The 17084-nt window shown below is 44.8% G+C and overlaps 1 protein-coding gene across 1 annotated transcript; it reads right to left on the reverse strand.

Moving 5' to 3' along the window:
* Positions 1 to 506: 506 nt before the first annotated feature.
* Positions 507 to 13865, reverse strand: LOC107360933 (uncharacterized). The gene is made up of 6 exons (XM_089270261.1): positions 13559 to 13865; positions 10598 to 11509; positions 8510 to 10393; positions 5660 to 8305; positions 5120 to 5455; positions 507 to 4915 (listed from the first exon to the last, which is right to left on the reverse strand). The coding sequence occupies exons 1-6, from the start codon at positions 13863 to 13865 to the stop codon at positions 609 to 611; spliced, it is 10392 nt and encodes a 3463-aa protein (XP_089126387.1). The 3' UTR covers positions 507 to 608.
* Between the last annotated feature and the right edge of the window lie 3219 nt (positions 13866 to 17084).

Raw genomic sequence — 17084 nt, forward strand, 5'->3', positions numbered from 1 at the left:
AGATTTTTTGACTAATATCAGGCGAAAAATAACTATTAAAAAATTAAACGTTTGCAAAATGAAAGGTCTAGATTTTTCTGCCAAATTTTTATAATATAGTTAGAGATCTCTTGATTTTGGCCATGGGCCTTAAAACTTTGATATTTAATCAGTTTATTCAAACTAATTAGCTCAAAATTTTTATACAAAATTCCCGCTCAAGTGAATTTTGCCCAGTTGCCTTTTGCTCAGTTGACCTTCGCTCAAATGCTTTTCGCTGAAATGACCCAACTCCGCTGTCACTAACCTTTTTGCTTTTAAGAAATCTTATCAAAAAAATCAAAATCTGACTAGTTATCAGTTTTGGCAAACATCGCAAATAATTATTAAAAATCGCCTGATGAAGTGATGTAAGACTTCATGATACTATCGTTTTGCAAATCTATCGTTCTAATTTAGTGCGATTACACTACTAAGCTTATAATTTACGACTCATATTCATTTGTAACGAAGTGAATGCGATCAAATTTTTTACGAAAAGTTTATTGCTAATTCATAAAGATAAAGAAAATCAGTACATTTGATCACAAATATTATTTTTAGATTTTCTAACATCAAAAATCAAGAACTCAATTATAACAAACACAGTTTTGCCCAGACCCATTGATATAGCGTGATACGATTGATTTGGAGCTGTGAACTGATCTTTGACTTGATCCTGCTGATGCTGAACTTGAAGCTGCTGATGATGATCCTGAGTTACCTGAGTTACCGGTTGATGGTGGTCCTGATGCTGAACTTGAAGCTGCTGATGATGATCCTGATCCATTAGTTGATGATGCTGCTGCTGCTGATGAACCTGAGGCTGCTGATGCTGCTGATCCTGAAGATGCTCCTGATGAACCTGAACCAGATGATCCTGAACCTGATGAACCTGATCCTTGTCCTGATGCTGCAGATGATCCTGATGAACCTGAAGCTGCTCCTGATGAAGCTGCTGATGATGATCCGGATCCTGATCCTGATGATGCTGAGTTACCTGAGTTACCGGTTGATGTTGGTCCTGATGATGAATCTGAAGCTGCTGCTGCTGATGCTGCTGCTGAACTTGAAGCTGCTGATGATGATCCTGATCCATTAGTTGATGATGCTGCTGGTGCAGATGATGAGTCTGAAGCTGCTGCTGCTGATGAACCTGAGGCTGCTGATGCTGCTGATCCTGAAGATGCTCCTGATGAACCTGAACCAGATGATCCTGAACCTGATGAACCTGATCCTTGTCCTGATGCTGCAGATGATCCTGATGAACCTGAAGCTGCTCCTGATGAAGCTGCTGATGATGATCCGGATCCTGATCCTGATGATGCTGAGTTACCTGAGTTACCGGTTGATGTTGGTCCTGATGATGAATCTGAAGCTGCTGCTGCTGATGCTGCTGCTGAACTTGAAGCTGCTGATGATGATCCTGATCCATTAGTTGATGATGCTGCTGGTGCAGATGATGAGTCTGAAGCTGCTGCTGCTGATGAACCTGAGGCTGCTGATGCTGCTGATCCTGAAGATGCTCCTGATGAACCTGAACCAGATGATCCTGAACCTGATGAACCTGATCCTTGTCCTGATGCTGCAGATGATCCTGATGAACCTGAAGCTGCTCCTGATGAAGCTGCTGATGATGATCTGGATCCTGATCCTGATGATGCTGAGTTACCTGAGTTACCGGTTGATGTTGGTCCTGATGATGAATCTGAAGCTGCTGCTGCTGATGCTGCTGCTGAACTTGAAGCTGCTGATGATGATCCTGATCCATTAGTTGATGATGCTGCTGGTGCAGATGATGAGTCTGAAGCTGCTGCTGCTGATGAACCTGAGGCTGCTGATGCTGCTGATCCTGAAGATGCTCCTGATGAACCTGAACCAGATGATCCTGAACCTGATGAACCTGATCCTTGTCCTGATGCTGCAGATGATCCTGATGAACCTGAAGCTGCTCCTGATGAAGCTGCTGATGATGATCTGGATCCTGATCCTGATGATGCTGAGTTACCTGAGTTACCGGTTGATGTTGGTCCTGATGATGAATCTGAAGCTGCTGCTGCTGATGCTGCTGCTGAACTTGAAGCTGCTGATGATGATCCTGATCCATTAGTTGATGATGCTGCTGGTGCAGATGATGAGTCTGAAGCTGCTGCTGCTGATGAACCTGAGGCTGCTGATGCTGCTGATCCTGAAGATGCTCCTGATGAACCTGAACCAGATGATCCTGAACCTGATGAACCTGATCCTTGTCCTGATGCTGCAGATGATCCTGATGAACCTGAAGCTGCTCCTGATGAAGCTGCTGATGATGATCTGGATCCTGATCCTGATGATGCTGAGTTACCTGAGTTACCGGTTGATGTTGGTCCTGATGATGAATCTGAAGCTGCTGCTGCTGATGCTGCTGCTGAACTTGAAGCTGCTGATGATGATCCTGATCCATTAGTTGATGATGCTGCTGGTGCAGATGATGAGTCTGAAGCTGCTGCTGCTGATGAACCTGAGGCTGCTGATGCTGCTGATCCTGAAGATGCTCCTGATGAACCTGAACCAGATGATCCTGAACCTGATGAACCTGATCCTTGTCCTGATGCTGCAGATGATCCTGATGAACCTGAAGCTGCTCCTGATGAAGCTGCTGATGATGATCTGGATCCTGATCCTGATGATGCTGAGTTACCTGAGTTACCGGTTGATGTTGGTCCTGATGATGAATCTGAAGCTGCTGCTGCTGATGCTGCTGCTGAACTTGAAGCTGCTGATGATGATCCTGATCCATTAGTTGATGATGCTGCTGGTGCAGATGATGAGTCTGAAGCTGCTGCTGCTGATGAACCTGAGGCTGCTGATGCTGCTGATCCTGAAGATGCTCCTGATGAACCTGAACCAGATGATCCTGAACCTGATGAACCTGATCCTTGTCCTGATGCTGCAGATGATCCTGATGAACCTGAAGCTGCTCCTGATGAAGCTGCTGATGATGATCCGGATCCTGATCCTGATGATGCTGAGTTACCTGAGTTACCGGTTGATGTTGGTCCTGATGATGAATCTGAAGCTGCTGCTGCTGATGCTGCTGCTGAACTTGAAGCTGCTGATGATGATCCTGATCCATTAGTTGATGATGCTGCTGGTGCAGATGATGAGTCTGAAGCTGCTGCTGCTGATGAACCTGAGGCTGCTGATGCTGCTGATCCTGAAGATGCTCCTGATGAACCTGAACCAGATGATCCTGAACCTGATGAACCTGATCCTTGTCCTGATGCTGCAGATGATCCTGATGAACCTGAAGCTGCTCCTGATGAAGCTGCTGATGATGATCTGGATCCTGATCCTGATGATGCTGAGTTACCTGAGTTACCGGTTGATGTTGGTCCTGATGATGAATCTGAAGCTGCTGCTGCTGATGCTGCTGCTGAACTTGAAGCTGCTGATGATGATCCTGATCCATTAGTTGATGATGCTGCTGGTGCAGATGATGAGTCTGAAGCTGCTGCTGCTGATGAACCTGAGGCTGCTGATGCTGCTGATCCTGAAGATGCTCCTGATGAACCTGAACCAGATGATCCTGAACCTGATGAACCTGATCCTTGTCCTGATGCTGCAGATGATCCTGATGAACCTGAAGCTGCTCCTGATGAAGCTGCTGATGATGATCCGGATCCTGATCCTGATGATGCTGAGTTACCTGAGTTACCGGTTGATGTTGGTCCTGATGATGAATCTGAAGCTGCTGCTGCTGATGCTGCTGCTGAACTTGAAGCTGCTGATGATGATCCTGATCCATTAGTTGATGATGCTGCTGGTGCAGATGATGAGTCTGAAGCTGCTGCTGCTGATGAACCTGAGGCTGCTGATGCTGCTGATCCTGAAGATGCTCCTGATGAACCTGAACCAGATGATCCTGAACCTGATGAACCTGATCCTTGTCCTGATGCTGCAGATGATCCTGATGAACCTGAAGCTGCTCCTGATGAAGCTGCTGATGATGATCTGGATCCTGATCCTGATGATGCTGAGTTACCTGAGTTACCGGTTGATGTTGGTCCTGATGATGAATCTGAAGCTGCTGCTGCTGATGCTGCTGCTGAACTTGAAGCTGCTGATGATGATCCTGATCCATTAGTTGATGATGCTGCTGGTGCAGATGATGAGTCTGAAGCTGCTGCTGCTGATGAACCTGAGGCTGCTGATGCTGCTGATCCTGAAGATGCTCCTGATGAACCTGAACCAGATGATCCTGAACCTGATGAACCTGATCCTTGTCCTGATGCTGCAGATGATCCTGATGAACCTGAAGCTGCTCCTGATGAAGCTGCTGATGATGATCCGGATCCTGATCCTGATGATGCTGAGTTACCTGAGTTACCGGTTGATGTTGGTCCTGATGATGAATCTGAAGCTGCTGCTGCTGATGCTGCTGCTGAACTTGAAGCTGCTGATGATGATCCTGATCCATTAGTTGATGATGCTGCTGGTGCAGATGATGAGTCTGAAGCTGCTGCTGCTGATGAACCTGAGGCTGCTGATGCTGCTGATCCTGAAGATGCTCCTGATGAACCTGAACCAGATGATCCTGAACCTGATGAACCTGATCCTTGTCCTGATGCTGCAGATGATCCTGATGAACCTGAAGCTGCTCCTGATGAAGCTGCTGATGATGATCTGGATCCTGATCCTGATGATGCTGAGTTACCTGAGTTACCGGTTGATGTTGGTCCTGATGATGAATCTGAAGCTGCTGCTGCTGATGCTGCTGCTGAACTTGAAGCTGCTGATGATGATCCTGATCCATTAGTTGATGATGCTGCTGGTGCAGATGATGAGTCTGAAGCTGCTGCTGCTGATGAACCTGAGGCTGCTGATGCTGCTGATCCTGAAGATGCTCCTGATGAACCTGAACCTGATGAACCTGATCCTTGTCCTGATGCTGCAGATGATCCTGATGAACCTGAAACTGCTCCTGATGAAGCTGCTGATGATGATCCGGATCCTGATCCTGATGATGCTGAGTTACCTGAGTTACCGGTTGATGTTGGTCCTGATGATGAACCTGAGGCTGCTGATGCTGCTGCTGAACTTGAAGATGCTCCTGATGAACCTGAACCAGATGATCCTGAACCTGATGAACCTGATCCTTGTCCTGATGCTGCAGATGATCCTGATGAACCTGAAGCTGCTCCTGATGAAGCTGCTGATGATGATCTGGATCCTGATCCTGATGATGCTGAGTTACCTGAGTTACCGGTTGATGTTGGTCCTGATGATGAATCTGAAGCTGCTGCTGCTGATGCTGCTGCTGAACTTGAAGCTGCTGATGATGATCCTGATCCATTAGTTGATGATGCTGCTGGTGCAGATGATGAGTCTGAAGCTGCTGCTGCTGATGAACCTGAGGCTGCTGATGCTGCTGATCCTGAAGATGCTCCTGATGAACCTGAACCTGATGAACCTGATCCTTGTCCTGATGCTGCAGTTGATCCTGATGAACCTGAAACTGCTCCTGATGAAGCTGCTGATGATGATCCGGATCCTGATCCTGATGATGCTGAGTTACCTGAGTTACCGGTTGATGTTGGTCCTGATGATGAACCTGAGGCTGCTGATGCTGCTGCTGAACTTGAAGATGCTCCTGATGAACCTGAACCAGATGATCCTGAACCTGATGAACCTGATCCTTGTCCTGATGCTGCAGATGATCCTGATGAACCTGAAGCTGCTCCTGATGAAGCTGCTGATGATGATCTGGATCCTGATCCTGATGATGCTGAGTTACCTGAGTTACCGGTTGATGTTGGTCCTGATGATGAATCTGAAGCTGCTGCTGCTGATGCTGCTGCTGAACTTGAAGCTGCTGATGATGATCCTGATCCATTAGTTGATGATGCTGCTGGTGCAGATGATGAGTCTGAAGCTGCTGCTGCTGATGAACCTGAGGCTGCTGATGCTGCTGATCCTGAAGATGCTCCTGATGAACCTGAACCAGATGATCCTGAACCTGATGAACCTGATCCTTGTCCTGATGCTGCAGATGATCCTGATGAACCTGAAGCTGCTCCTGATGAAGCTGCTGATGATGATCTGGATCCTGATCCTGATGATGCTGAGTTACCTGAGTTACCGGTTGATGTTGGTCCTGATGATGAATCTGAAGCTGCTGCTGCTGATGCTGCTGCTGAACTTGAAGCTGCTGATGATGATCCTGATCCATTAGTTGATGATGCTGCTGGTGCAGATGATGAGTCTGAAGCTGCTGCTGCTGATGAACCTGAGGCTGCTGATGCTGCTGATCCTGAAGATGCTCCTGATGAACCTGAACCAGATGATCCTGAACCTGATGAACCTGATCCTTGTCCTGATGCTGCAGATGATCCTGATGAACCTGAAGCTGCTCCTGATGAAGCTGCTGATGATGATCCGGATCCTGATCCTGATGATGCTGAGTTACCTGAGTTACCGGTTGATGTTGGTCCTGATGATGAATCTGAAGCTGCTGCTGCTGATGCTGCTGCTGAACTTGAAGCTGCTGATGATGATCCTGATCCATTAGTTGATGATGCTGCTGGTGCAGATGATGAGTCTGAAGCTGCTGCTGCTGATGAACCTGAGGCTGCTGATGCTGCTGATCCTGAAGATGCTCCTGATGAACCTGAACCAGATGATCCTGAACCTGATGAACCTGATCCTTGTCCTGATGCTGCAGATGATCCTGATGAACCTGAAGCTGCTCCTGATGAAGCTGCTGATGATGATCTGGATCCTGATCCTGATGATGCTGAGTTACCTGAGTTACCGGTTGATGTTGGTCCTGATGATGAATCTGAAGCTGCTGCTGCTGATGCTGCTGCTGAACTTGAAGCTGCTGATGATGATCCTGATCCATTAGTTGATGATGCTGCTGGTGCAGATGATGAGTCTGAAGCTGCTGCTGCTGATGAACCTGAGGCTGCTGATGCTGCTGATCCTGAAGATGCTCCTGATGAACCTGAACCAGATGATCCTGAACCTGATGAACCTGATCCTTGTCCTGATGCTGCAGATGATCCTGATGAAGCTGCTGATGATGATCCGGATCCTGATCCTGATGATGCTGAGTTACCTGAGTTACCGGTTGATGTTGGTCCTGATGATGAATCTGAAGCTGCTGCTGCTGATGCTGCTGCTGAACTTGAAGCTGCTGATGATGATCCTGATCCATTAGTTGATGATGCTGCTGGTGCAGATGATGAGTCTGAAGCTGCTGCTGCTGATGAACCTGAGGCTGCTGATGCTGCTGATCCTGAAGATGCTCCTGATGAACCTGAACCAGATGATCCTGAACCTGATGAACCTGATCCTTGTCCTGATGCTGCAGATGATCCTGATGAACCTGAAGCTGCTCCTGATGAAGCTGCTGATGATGATCTGGATCCTGATCCTGATGATGCTGAGTTACCTGAGTTACCGGTTGATGTTGGTCCTGATGATGAATCTGAAGCTGCTGCTGCTGATGCTGCTGCTGAACTTGAAGCTGCTGATGATGATCCTGATCCATTAGTTGATGATGCTGCTGGTGCAGATGATGAGTCTGAAGCTGCTGCTGCTGATGAACCTGAGGCTGCTGATGCTGCTGATCCTGAAGATGCTCCTGATGAACCTGAACCAGATGATCCTGAACCTGATGAACCTGATCCTTGTCCTGATGCTGCAGATGATCCTGATGAAGCTGCTGATGATGATCCGGATCCTGATCCTGATGATGCTGAGTTACCTGAGTTACCGGTTGATGTTGGTCCTGATGATGAATCTGAAGCTGCTGCTGCTGATGCTGCTGCTGAACTTGAAGCTGCTGATGATGATCCTGATCCATTAGTTGATGATGCTGCTGGTGCAGATGATGAGTCTGAAGCTGCTGCTGCTGATGAACCTGAGGCTGCTGATGCTGCTGATCCTGAAGATGCTCCTGATGAACCTGAACCAGATGATCCTGAACCTGATGAACCTGATCCTTGTCCTGATGCTGCAGATGATCCTGATGAACCTGAAGCTGCTCCTGATGAAGCTGCTGATGATGATCTGGATCCTGATCCTGATGATGCTGAGTTACCTGAGTTACCGGTTGATGTTGGTCCTGATGATGAATCTGAAGCTGCTGCTGCTGATGCTGCTGCTGAACTTGAAGCTGCTGATGATGATCCTGATCCATTAGTTGATGATGCTGCTGGTGCAGATGATGAGTCTGAAGCTGCTGCTGCTGATGAACCTGAGGCTGCTGATGCTGCTGATCCTGAAGATGCTCCTGATGAACCTGAACCTGATGAACCTGATCCTTGTCCTGATGCTGCAGATGATCCTGATGAACCTGAAACTGCTCCTGATGAAGCTGCTGATGATGATCCGGATCCTGATCCTGATGATGCTGAGTTACCTGAGTTACCGGTTGATGTTGGTCCTGATGATGAACCTGAGGCTGCTGATGCTGCTGCTGAACTTGAAGATGCTCCTGATGAACCTGAACCAGATGATCCTGAACCTGATGAACCTGATCCTTGTCCTGATGCTGCAGATGATCCTGATGAACCTGAAGCTGCTCCTGATGAAGCTGCTGATGATGATCCGGATCCTGATCCTGATGATGCTGAGTTACCTGAGTTACCGGTTGATGTTGGTCCTGATGATGAATCTGAAGCTGCTGCTGCTGATGCTGCTGCTGAACTTGAAGCTGCTGATGATGATCCTGATCCATTAGTTGATGATGCTGCTGGTGCAGATGATGAGTCTGAAGCTGCTGCGCTGAATGAACCTGAGGCTGCTGATGCTGCTGATCCTGAAGATGCTCCTGATGAACCTGAACCAGATGATCCTGAACCTGATGAACCTGATCCTTGTCCTGATGCTGCAGATGATCCTGATGAACCTGAAGCTGCTCCTGATGAAGCTGCTGATGATGATCTGGATCCTGATCCTGATGATGCTGAGTTACCTGAGTTACCGGTTGATGTTGGTCCTGATGATGAATCTGAAGCTGCTGCTGCTGATGCTGCTGCTGAACTTGAAGCTGCTGATGATGATCCTGATCCATTAGTTGATGATGCTGCTGGTGCAGATGATGAGTCTGAAGCTGCTGCTGCTGATGAACCTGAGGCTGCTGATGCTGCTGATCCTGAAGATGCTCCTGATGAACCTGAACCTGATGAACCTGATCCTTGTCCTGATGCTGCAGATGATCCTGATGAACCTGAAACTGCTCCTGATGAAGCTGCTGATGATGATCCGGATCCTGATCCTGATGATGCTGAGTTACCTGAGTTACCGGTTGATGTTGGTCCTGATGATGAATCTGAAGCTGCTGCTGCTGATGCTGCTGCTGAACTTGAAGCTGCTGATGATGATCCTGATCCATTAGTTGATGATGCTGCTGGTGCAGATGATGAGTCTGAAGCTGCTGCTGCTGATGAACCTGAGGCTGCTGATGCTGCTGATCCTGAAGATGCTCCTGATGAACCTGAACCAGATGATCCTGAACCTGATGAACCTGATCCTTGTCCTGATGCTGCAGATGATCCTGATGAACCTGAAGCTGCTCCTGATGAAGCTGCTGATGATGATCCGGATCCTGATCCTGATGATGCTGAGTTACCTGAGTTACCGGTTGATGTTGGTCCTGATGATGAACCTGAGGCTGCTGATGCTGTTGCTGAACTTGAAGATGCTCCTGATGAACCTGAACCAGATGATCCTGAACCTGATGAACCTGATCCTTGTCCTGATGCTGCAGATGATCCTGATGAACCTGAAGCTGCTCCTGATGAAGCTGCTGATGATGATCCGGATCCTGATCCTGATGATGCTGAGTTACCTGAGTTACCGGTTGATGTTGGTCCTGATGATGAATCTGAAGCTGCTGCTGCTGATGCTGCTGCTGAACTTGAAGCTGCTGATGATGATCCTGATCCATCAGTTGATGATGCTGCTGGTGCAGATGATGAGTCTGAAGCTGCTGCTGCTGATGAACCTGAGGCTGCTGATGCTGCTGATCCTGAAGATGCTCCTGATGAACCTGAACCAGATGATCCTGAACCTGATGAACCTGATCCTTGTCCTGATGCTGCAGATGATCCTGATGAACCTGAAGCTGCTCCTGATGAAGCTGCTGATGATGATCTGGATCCTGATCCTGATGATGCTGAGTTACCTGAGTTACCGGTTGATGTTGGTCCTGATGATGAATCTGAAGCTGCTGCTGCTGATGCTGCTGCTGAACTTGAAGCTGCTGATGATGATCCTGATCCATTAGTTGATGATGCTGCTGGTGCAGATGATGAGTCTGAAGCTGCTGCTGCTGATGAACCTGAGGCTGCTGATGCTGCTGATCCTGAAGATGCTCCTGATGAACCTGAACCTGATGAACCTGATCCTTGTCCTGATGCTGCAGATGATCCTGATGAACCTGAAACTGCTCCTGATGAAGCTGCTGATGATGATCCGGATCCTGATCCTGATGATGCTGAGTTACCTGAGTTACCGGTTGATGTTGGTCCTGATGATGAACCTGAGGCTGCTGATGCTGCTGCTGAACTTGAAGATGCTCCTGATGAACCTGAACCAGATGATCCTGAACCTGATGAACCTGATCCTTGTCCTGATGCTGCAGATGATCCTGATGAACCTGAAGCTGCTCCTGATGAAGCTGCTGATGATGATCCGGATCCTGATCCTGATGATGCTGAGTTACCTGAGTTACCGGTTGATGTTGGTCCTGATGATGAATCTGAAGCTGCTGCTGCTGATGCTGCTGCTGAACTTGAAGCTGCTGATGATGATCCTGATCCATTAGTTGATGATGCTGCTGGTGCAGATGATGAGTCTGAAGCTGCTGCTGCTGATGAACCTGAGGCTGCTGATGCTGCTGATCCTGAAGATGCTCCTGATGAACCTGAACCAGATGATCCTGAACCTGATGAACCTGATCCTTGTCCTGATGCTGCAGATGATCCTGATGAACCTGAAGCTGCTCCTGATGAAGCTGCTGATGATGATCTGGATCCTGATCCTGATGATGCTGAGTTACCTGAGTTACCGGTTGATGTTGGTCCTGATGATGAATCTGAAGCTGCTGCTGCTGATGCTGCTGCTGAACTTGAAGCTGCTGATGATGATCCTGATCCATTAGTTGATGATGCTGCTGGTGCAGATGATGAGTCTGAAGCTGCTGCTGCTGATGAACCTGAGGCTGCTGATGCTGCTGATCCTGAAGATGCTCCTGATGAACCTGAACCAGATGATCCTGAACCTGATGAACCTGATCCTTGTCCTGATGCTGCAGATGATCCTGATGAACCTGAAGCTGCTCCTGATGAAGCTGCTGATGATGATCCGGATCCTGATCCTGATGATGCTGAGTTACCTGAGTTACCGGTTGATGTTGGTCCTGATGATGAACCTGAGGCTGCTGATGCTGCTGCTGAACTTGAAGATGCTCCTGATGAACCTGAACCAGATGATCCTGAACCTGATGAACCTGATCCTTGTCCTGATGCTGCAGATGATCCTGATGAACCTGAAACTGCTCCTGATGAAGCTGCTGATGATGATCCGGATCCTGATCCTGATGATGCTGAGTTACCTGAGTTACCGGTTGATGTTGGTCCTGATGATGAATCTGAAGCTGCTGCTGCTGATGCTGCTGCTGAACTTGAAGCTGCTGATGATGATCCTGATCCATTAGTTGATGATGCTGCTGGTGCAGATGATGAGTCTGAAGCTGCTGCTGCTGATGAACCTGAGGCTGCTGATGCTGCTGATCCTGAAGATGCTCCTGATGAACCTGAACCAGATGATCCTGAACCTGATGAACCTGATCCTTGTCCTGATGCTGCAGATGATCCTGATGAACCTGAAGCTGCTCCTGATGAAGCTGCTGATGATGATCCGGATCCTGATCCTGATGATGCTGAGTTACCTGAGTTACCGGTTGATGTTGGTCCTGATGATGAACCTGAGGCTGCTGATGCTGCTGCTGAACTTGAAGATGCTCCTGATGAACCTGAACCAGATGATCCTGAACCTGATGAACCTGATCCTTGTCCTGATGCTGCAGATGATCCTGATGAACCTGAAGCTGCTCCTGATGAAGCTGCTGATGATGATCCGGATCCTGATCCTGATGATGCTGAGTTACCTGAGTTACCGGTTGATGTTGGTCCTGATGATGAATCTGAAGCTGCTGCTGCTGATGCTGCTGCTGAACTTGAAGCTGCTGATGATGATCCTGATCCATTAGTTGATGATGCTGCTGGTGCAGATGATGAGTCTGAAGCTGCTGCTGCTGATGAACCTGAGGCTGCTGATGCTGCTGATCCTGAAGATGCTCCTGATGAACCTGAACCAGATGATCCTGAACCTGATGAACCTGATCCTTGTCCTGATGCTGCAGATGATCCTGATGAACCTGAAGCTGCTCCTGATGAAGCTGCTGATGATGATCCGGATCCTGATCCTGATGATGCTGAGTTACCTGAGTTACCGGTTGATGTTGGTCCTGATGATGAACCTGAGGCTGCTGATGCTGCTGCTGAACTTGAAGATGCTCCTGATGAACCTGAACCAGATGATCCTGAACCTGATGAACCTGATCCTTGTCCTGATGCTGCAGATGATCCTGATGAACCTGAAGCTGCTCCTGATGAAGCTGCTGATGATGATCCGGATCCTGATCCTGATGATGCTGAGTTACCTGAGTTACCGGTTGATGTTGGTCCTGATGATGAATCTGAAGCTGCTGCTGCTGATGCTGCTGCTGAACTTGAAGCTGCTGATGATGATCCTGATCCATTAGTTGATGATGCTGCTGGTGCAGATGATGAGTCTGAAGCTGCTGCTGCTGATGAACCTGAGGCTGCTGATGCTGCTGATCCTGAAGATGCTCCTGATGAACCTGAACCAGATGATCCTGAACCTGATGAACCTGATCCTTGTCCTGATGCTGCAGATGATCCTGATGAACCTGAAGCTGCTCCTGATGAAGCTGCTGATGATGATCCGGATCCTGATCCTGATGATGCTGAGTTACCTGAGTTACCGGTTGATGTTGGTCCTGATGATGAATCTGAAGCTGCTGCTGCTGATGCTGCTGCTGAACTTGAAGCTGCTGATGATGATCCTGATCCATTAGTTGATGATGCTGCTGGTGCAGATGATGAGTCTGAAGCTGCTGCTGCTGATGAACCTGAGGCTGCTGATGCTGCTGATCCTGAAGATGCTCCTGATGAACCTGAACCAGATGATCCTGAACCTGATGAACCTGATCCTTGTCCTGATGCTGCAGATGATCCTGATGAACCTGAAGCTGCTCCTGATGAAGCTGCTGATGATGATCCGGATCCTGATCCTGATGATGCTGAGTTACCTGAGTTACCGGTTGACGTTGGTCCTGATGATGAACCTGAGGCTGCTGATGCTGCTGCTGAACTTGAAGATGCTCCTGATGAACCTGAACCAGATGATCCTGAACCTGATGAACCTGATCCTTGTCCTGATGCTGCAGATGATCCTGATGAACCTGAAGCTGCTCCTGATGTTTCGGATCTTGTTGAACCTGAAGGAGCTGACGATCCTGTTGCATTGGTAGTTGATGTTGTATTGTTCGATGCTGATGTAGCAGAGTTAGACTTTGAACCAGAACTAGAGCTAGCACTACTTCCAGATTTTGAATCAGTCGATTTTTTACCGTTTCCTAGTAGTCCAAATAAGCTACCGATACCAGCATTAGTGTTTAGGCTCCATCTCGATAAGCTATTAGCTTCTACAGCATTGAAAGCTGCGAAAGCTGTCAAAGCTAAGCACAAAGTTATCAAACTTATTTTCATTTTAGTTGTTTTATCTTGTATTTTATTCAAATATATATGAACTTATAATGTTCTCAAATTCCAGGCAGTTTATATACTAAATTTTGAGCATAATTTGGTGTATCTGGTTAAATAATGATTCATATTATCAGTAGGAATGAATGTTGTTTGTCTTAGCACAGACGAAGTCAATAAAATCCCTTAAAGGGCATAGTGCAAAACTAATCAAACATTTTTTGCATGTGTGTCTTCCAACTATAAAAAAGAATGTATTAGAATCTTGTTTTTTGCTAATTTCAAGCTTATTGGATATTCAGAGTGATGAATTTTCAAAAATTTGCATATAGAGAAATGCAAAAATATTTGCTCATGAGTCTATGACATTTAATATTAGTGTTGTGACTCAATTTCTCGTTAAATTCACACAGCTGTCTTTGATAATTTAATTGGAGCAATGATTGGTAACAAGTTAAAGTGATTTTATTTTTTCCAACAAATGCCGCACGAAAAGTACTTAAAATATTAGTATTAAATCGCCGATGTTTATGATTCAAAGTGCCGTTAAACGTGACGTTAGGCGTTAGTGAATAAACGTTAACTAGGCTAGATGATCGGAGTATGAAAAGAAATCTGATTAATATCAGGGCGATTCAATACTCATTTTAGACCATCATATTTGGATCTGGTGGTTAATAATCTTTGCAGATACTGCTAACGGAATCCGATTTCTATTAGGTATGATTCTGCCAAGTCAATCTCTAGCTCTTCCAGAATCTAGAATCAGATTCAATATAAATGATATTTCTGAGAAAGAAAGTATTGTTTCACTAAATTCAGTATAAAATTGTGAAGCGTTTGAGTGATTTAATGATTTAAGATTGGGTTCTAAGCAAAGAGCTATACTCTTTGTTTCTGAGCCTTTCAGTTTATTTTCAATAGATTCAAAGATTGTAACACATCATGTTCATCCAACAAATTAGATTCAATTTATTAATAATGTAAATTATTATAAATGTATTATTGTACATGTAATATTTAATACAAAGAGTCGTAAATCTTTGATAACTAGATTATCACAAAAAAATGTAACAATGTATCTATTATATTATCGAGCTCGAACCATATATCAATCGAAGGTTTATGTTGAGCGGAGTAAAACTATCCAAAAAATTACGGTCATTCGAAATTTTATCAGCTCTTGTGATTGTGAATAAGTTTCATAATCAAGTAACTTTCAAATGATCTACTTGTTTCTTTGTGCTTCACAACTCTAATTAATGTTACAAATCATAGTCAACAATAGTTGAAAATATTGCCCAGTTTTTTGTCCTTTTTTGCTTTTCATCTCTGATCCCAGTCCAGTTTGTTTATATTGATGGAAAAATGTTTCCATGTGAATTCCCCTCATCGATAACTTGAATCGTGAGTCATTTCTCATCTCGACATTGATCCAATAAGTTAGATCTCTTGATGAAACAACAACAAATGGCGATCCTGATAGCAAAAAATAATTGCTGTCGTTCAGCTGACAAAGATGAAAACTATCGTATGAGTGAAAAGTTGATTCGTGAAGCTTTTTCGCATGGAAGTTCAACGGCCTTTTTACCTTAAAATGACGATGTGATTAAGGCAATGCAGAAGGATATCAAAAATTGTCGGGAATCTATTGATTGCCCAATAATTTTTAATATCGAGATTTGGCACAATCTTGCAATATCTGGCTTTCATCCGACAGTTTTCATGAAAAACGAGATTATTTTGGTAAGGACAAAGGTTGATTCATCTTATAATAAAGGGTGTCAAATTTAATTCCATGCAAACTGGTGGAGCTTACAATCTTTTTATCAAAAATTGAAATAGATAAGCACAGATATCCTAAACCATAGAGCAAACCATTTGGTCACTTTATTTTCCGTCTTCACCTTTGTTGCTTTTTGTTTTAGATATCTGTGCTTATATATTTTAATTTGTGATAAAAAGATTGTAAGCTCCACCAGTTTGCTTGGAATTAAATTTGACACCCTTTACATTCTTTTTTAATATTTTAGTTTTAATTTTTTTCTAGAGGATAAAGGGCCAGCACTTGTCATCAATAACTCGGGATAAATTGGTTCAACTTAAAACGTAAAACTCGTCTTGGTGCTTTCCTGATACTGATACAAACCTAGTGATGTTCGATATGAGTATTTTTTATATATCGATATTTTTGATATTGAGGGCTATAATATCGATATATCAAAAAATATCAAAAAAACTTTTTTACATTGAAATTTGACTCATTTGATTTGCTGAAATGTTTTTGTCACGCAGAGTTGCAAAGTCACATGTTCTTAGCCTTAATTCAATTATCAATTCAACATTTCTAGCTGTAAAACACAAATATTTTCAAGACGAGAAAGATTGCTCATGAAAAAATTGGACGCATTAATGTCCAAAGGTGCAACTTTAACCATTTTTACAATGTTTTTATATCGATACCATATCGTAACTCATATTGATATTTTCTTGTGAAAAAATATCGATATATATCGGTTGTTTCGATATATTAGCACATCACTATACAAACCTGATAACATGTTTGCTGTTGAGACTGGATTTACGGTTCCAGGAGAGAGATAAGCATCACCTCTTGAAACTCCTATCGGTAAACTTGGTCTTGATATTTGTTACGATGTAACACTTTCTGAGTACGCAACATCACTGACAAAAGCTGGAGCCTCTGTCACAACCTATCCTTCAGCATTCGCAATAAGTATTTATACCGGTACTAACGATATATCAGCTCTTTAGGAACCAATCCTTAGAGCATTGCCAGAGATTATTGTAATGTTAAAGGAAGTAAAACTTGATTCCTTGCAAATGAAGGTGAAAACAAAAAAATAATCTTATGTTAATCACAAAATTTTTTTGATATTGATTACTAATCAATGATTAGGATGATAATGAATGAAAAGAGACGATGAAAACTAAACCAAATCTGATCATAATCTCCATTATTATCTTAATCAATATCACAAGTGATTAACGTAAGATCAACTTTCTTGTTACCTCCTTCATTTGCAATGAAATAAGTGTTGAACCCTTTATAATATTTTGAAGTTATTTTCATTATCATATTAATAGTTATTCATAATCTTTGTGGATACAACTTTAGATTCATGGCATATCCCTCTAACCACCTGTTAATGGGGAAGCGACAACTTCCATGTGATATTAATATTGAAGTTATTATAAGAACAA

The sequence above is a fragment of the Tetranychus urticae genome, chromosome 1, assembly GCF_039701765.1.
Source record: "Tetranychus urticae isolate SD_2017Ah chromosome 1, NJAU_TeUrti_SD_1.0, whole genome shotgun sequence".
Classification (NCBI taxonomy): Eukaryota; Metazoa; Arthropoda; class Arachnida; order Trombidiformes; family Tetranychidae; genus Tetranychus; species Tetranychus urticae.

Excerpts from the sequence above, each read along its gene's own strand:
- LOC107360933 (XM_089270261.1), bottom strand. The coding sequence starts at position 13,865 with ATGAAAATAAGTTTGATAACTTTGTGCTTAGCTTTGACAGCTTTCGCA. Across the intron at positions 10,394-10,597 it reads TTCAGGATCATCTGGTTCAG|GTTCATCAGGAGCATCTTCA; the intron begins GTTCATCAGGAG and ends CATCAGGTTCAG. Across the intron at positions 5,456-5,659 it reads TTCAGGATCATCTGGTTCAG|GTTCATCAGGAGCATCTTCA; the intron begins GTTCATCAGGAG and ends CATCAGGTTCAG.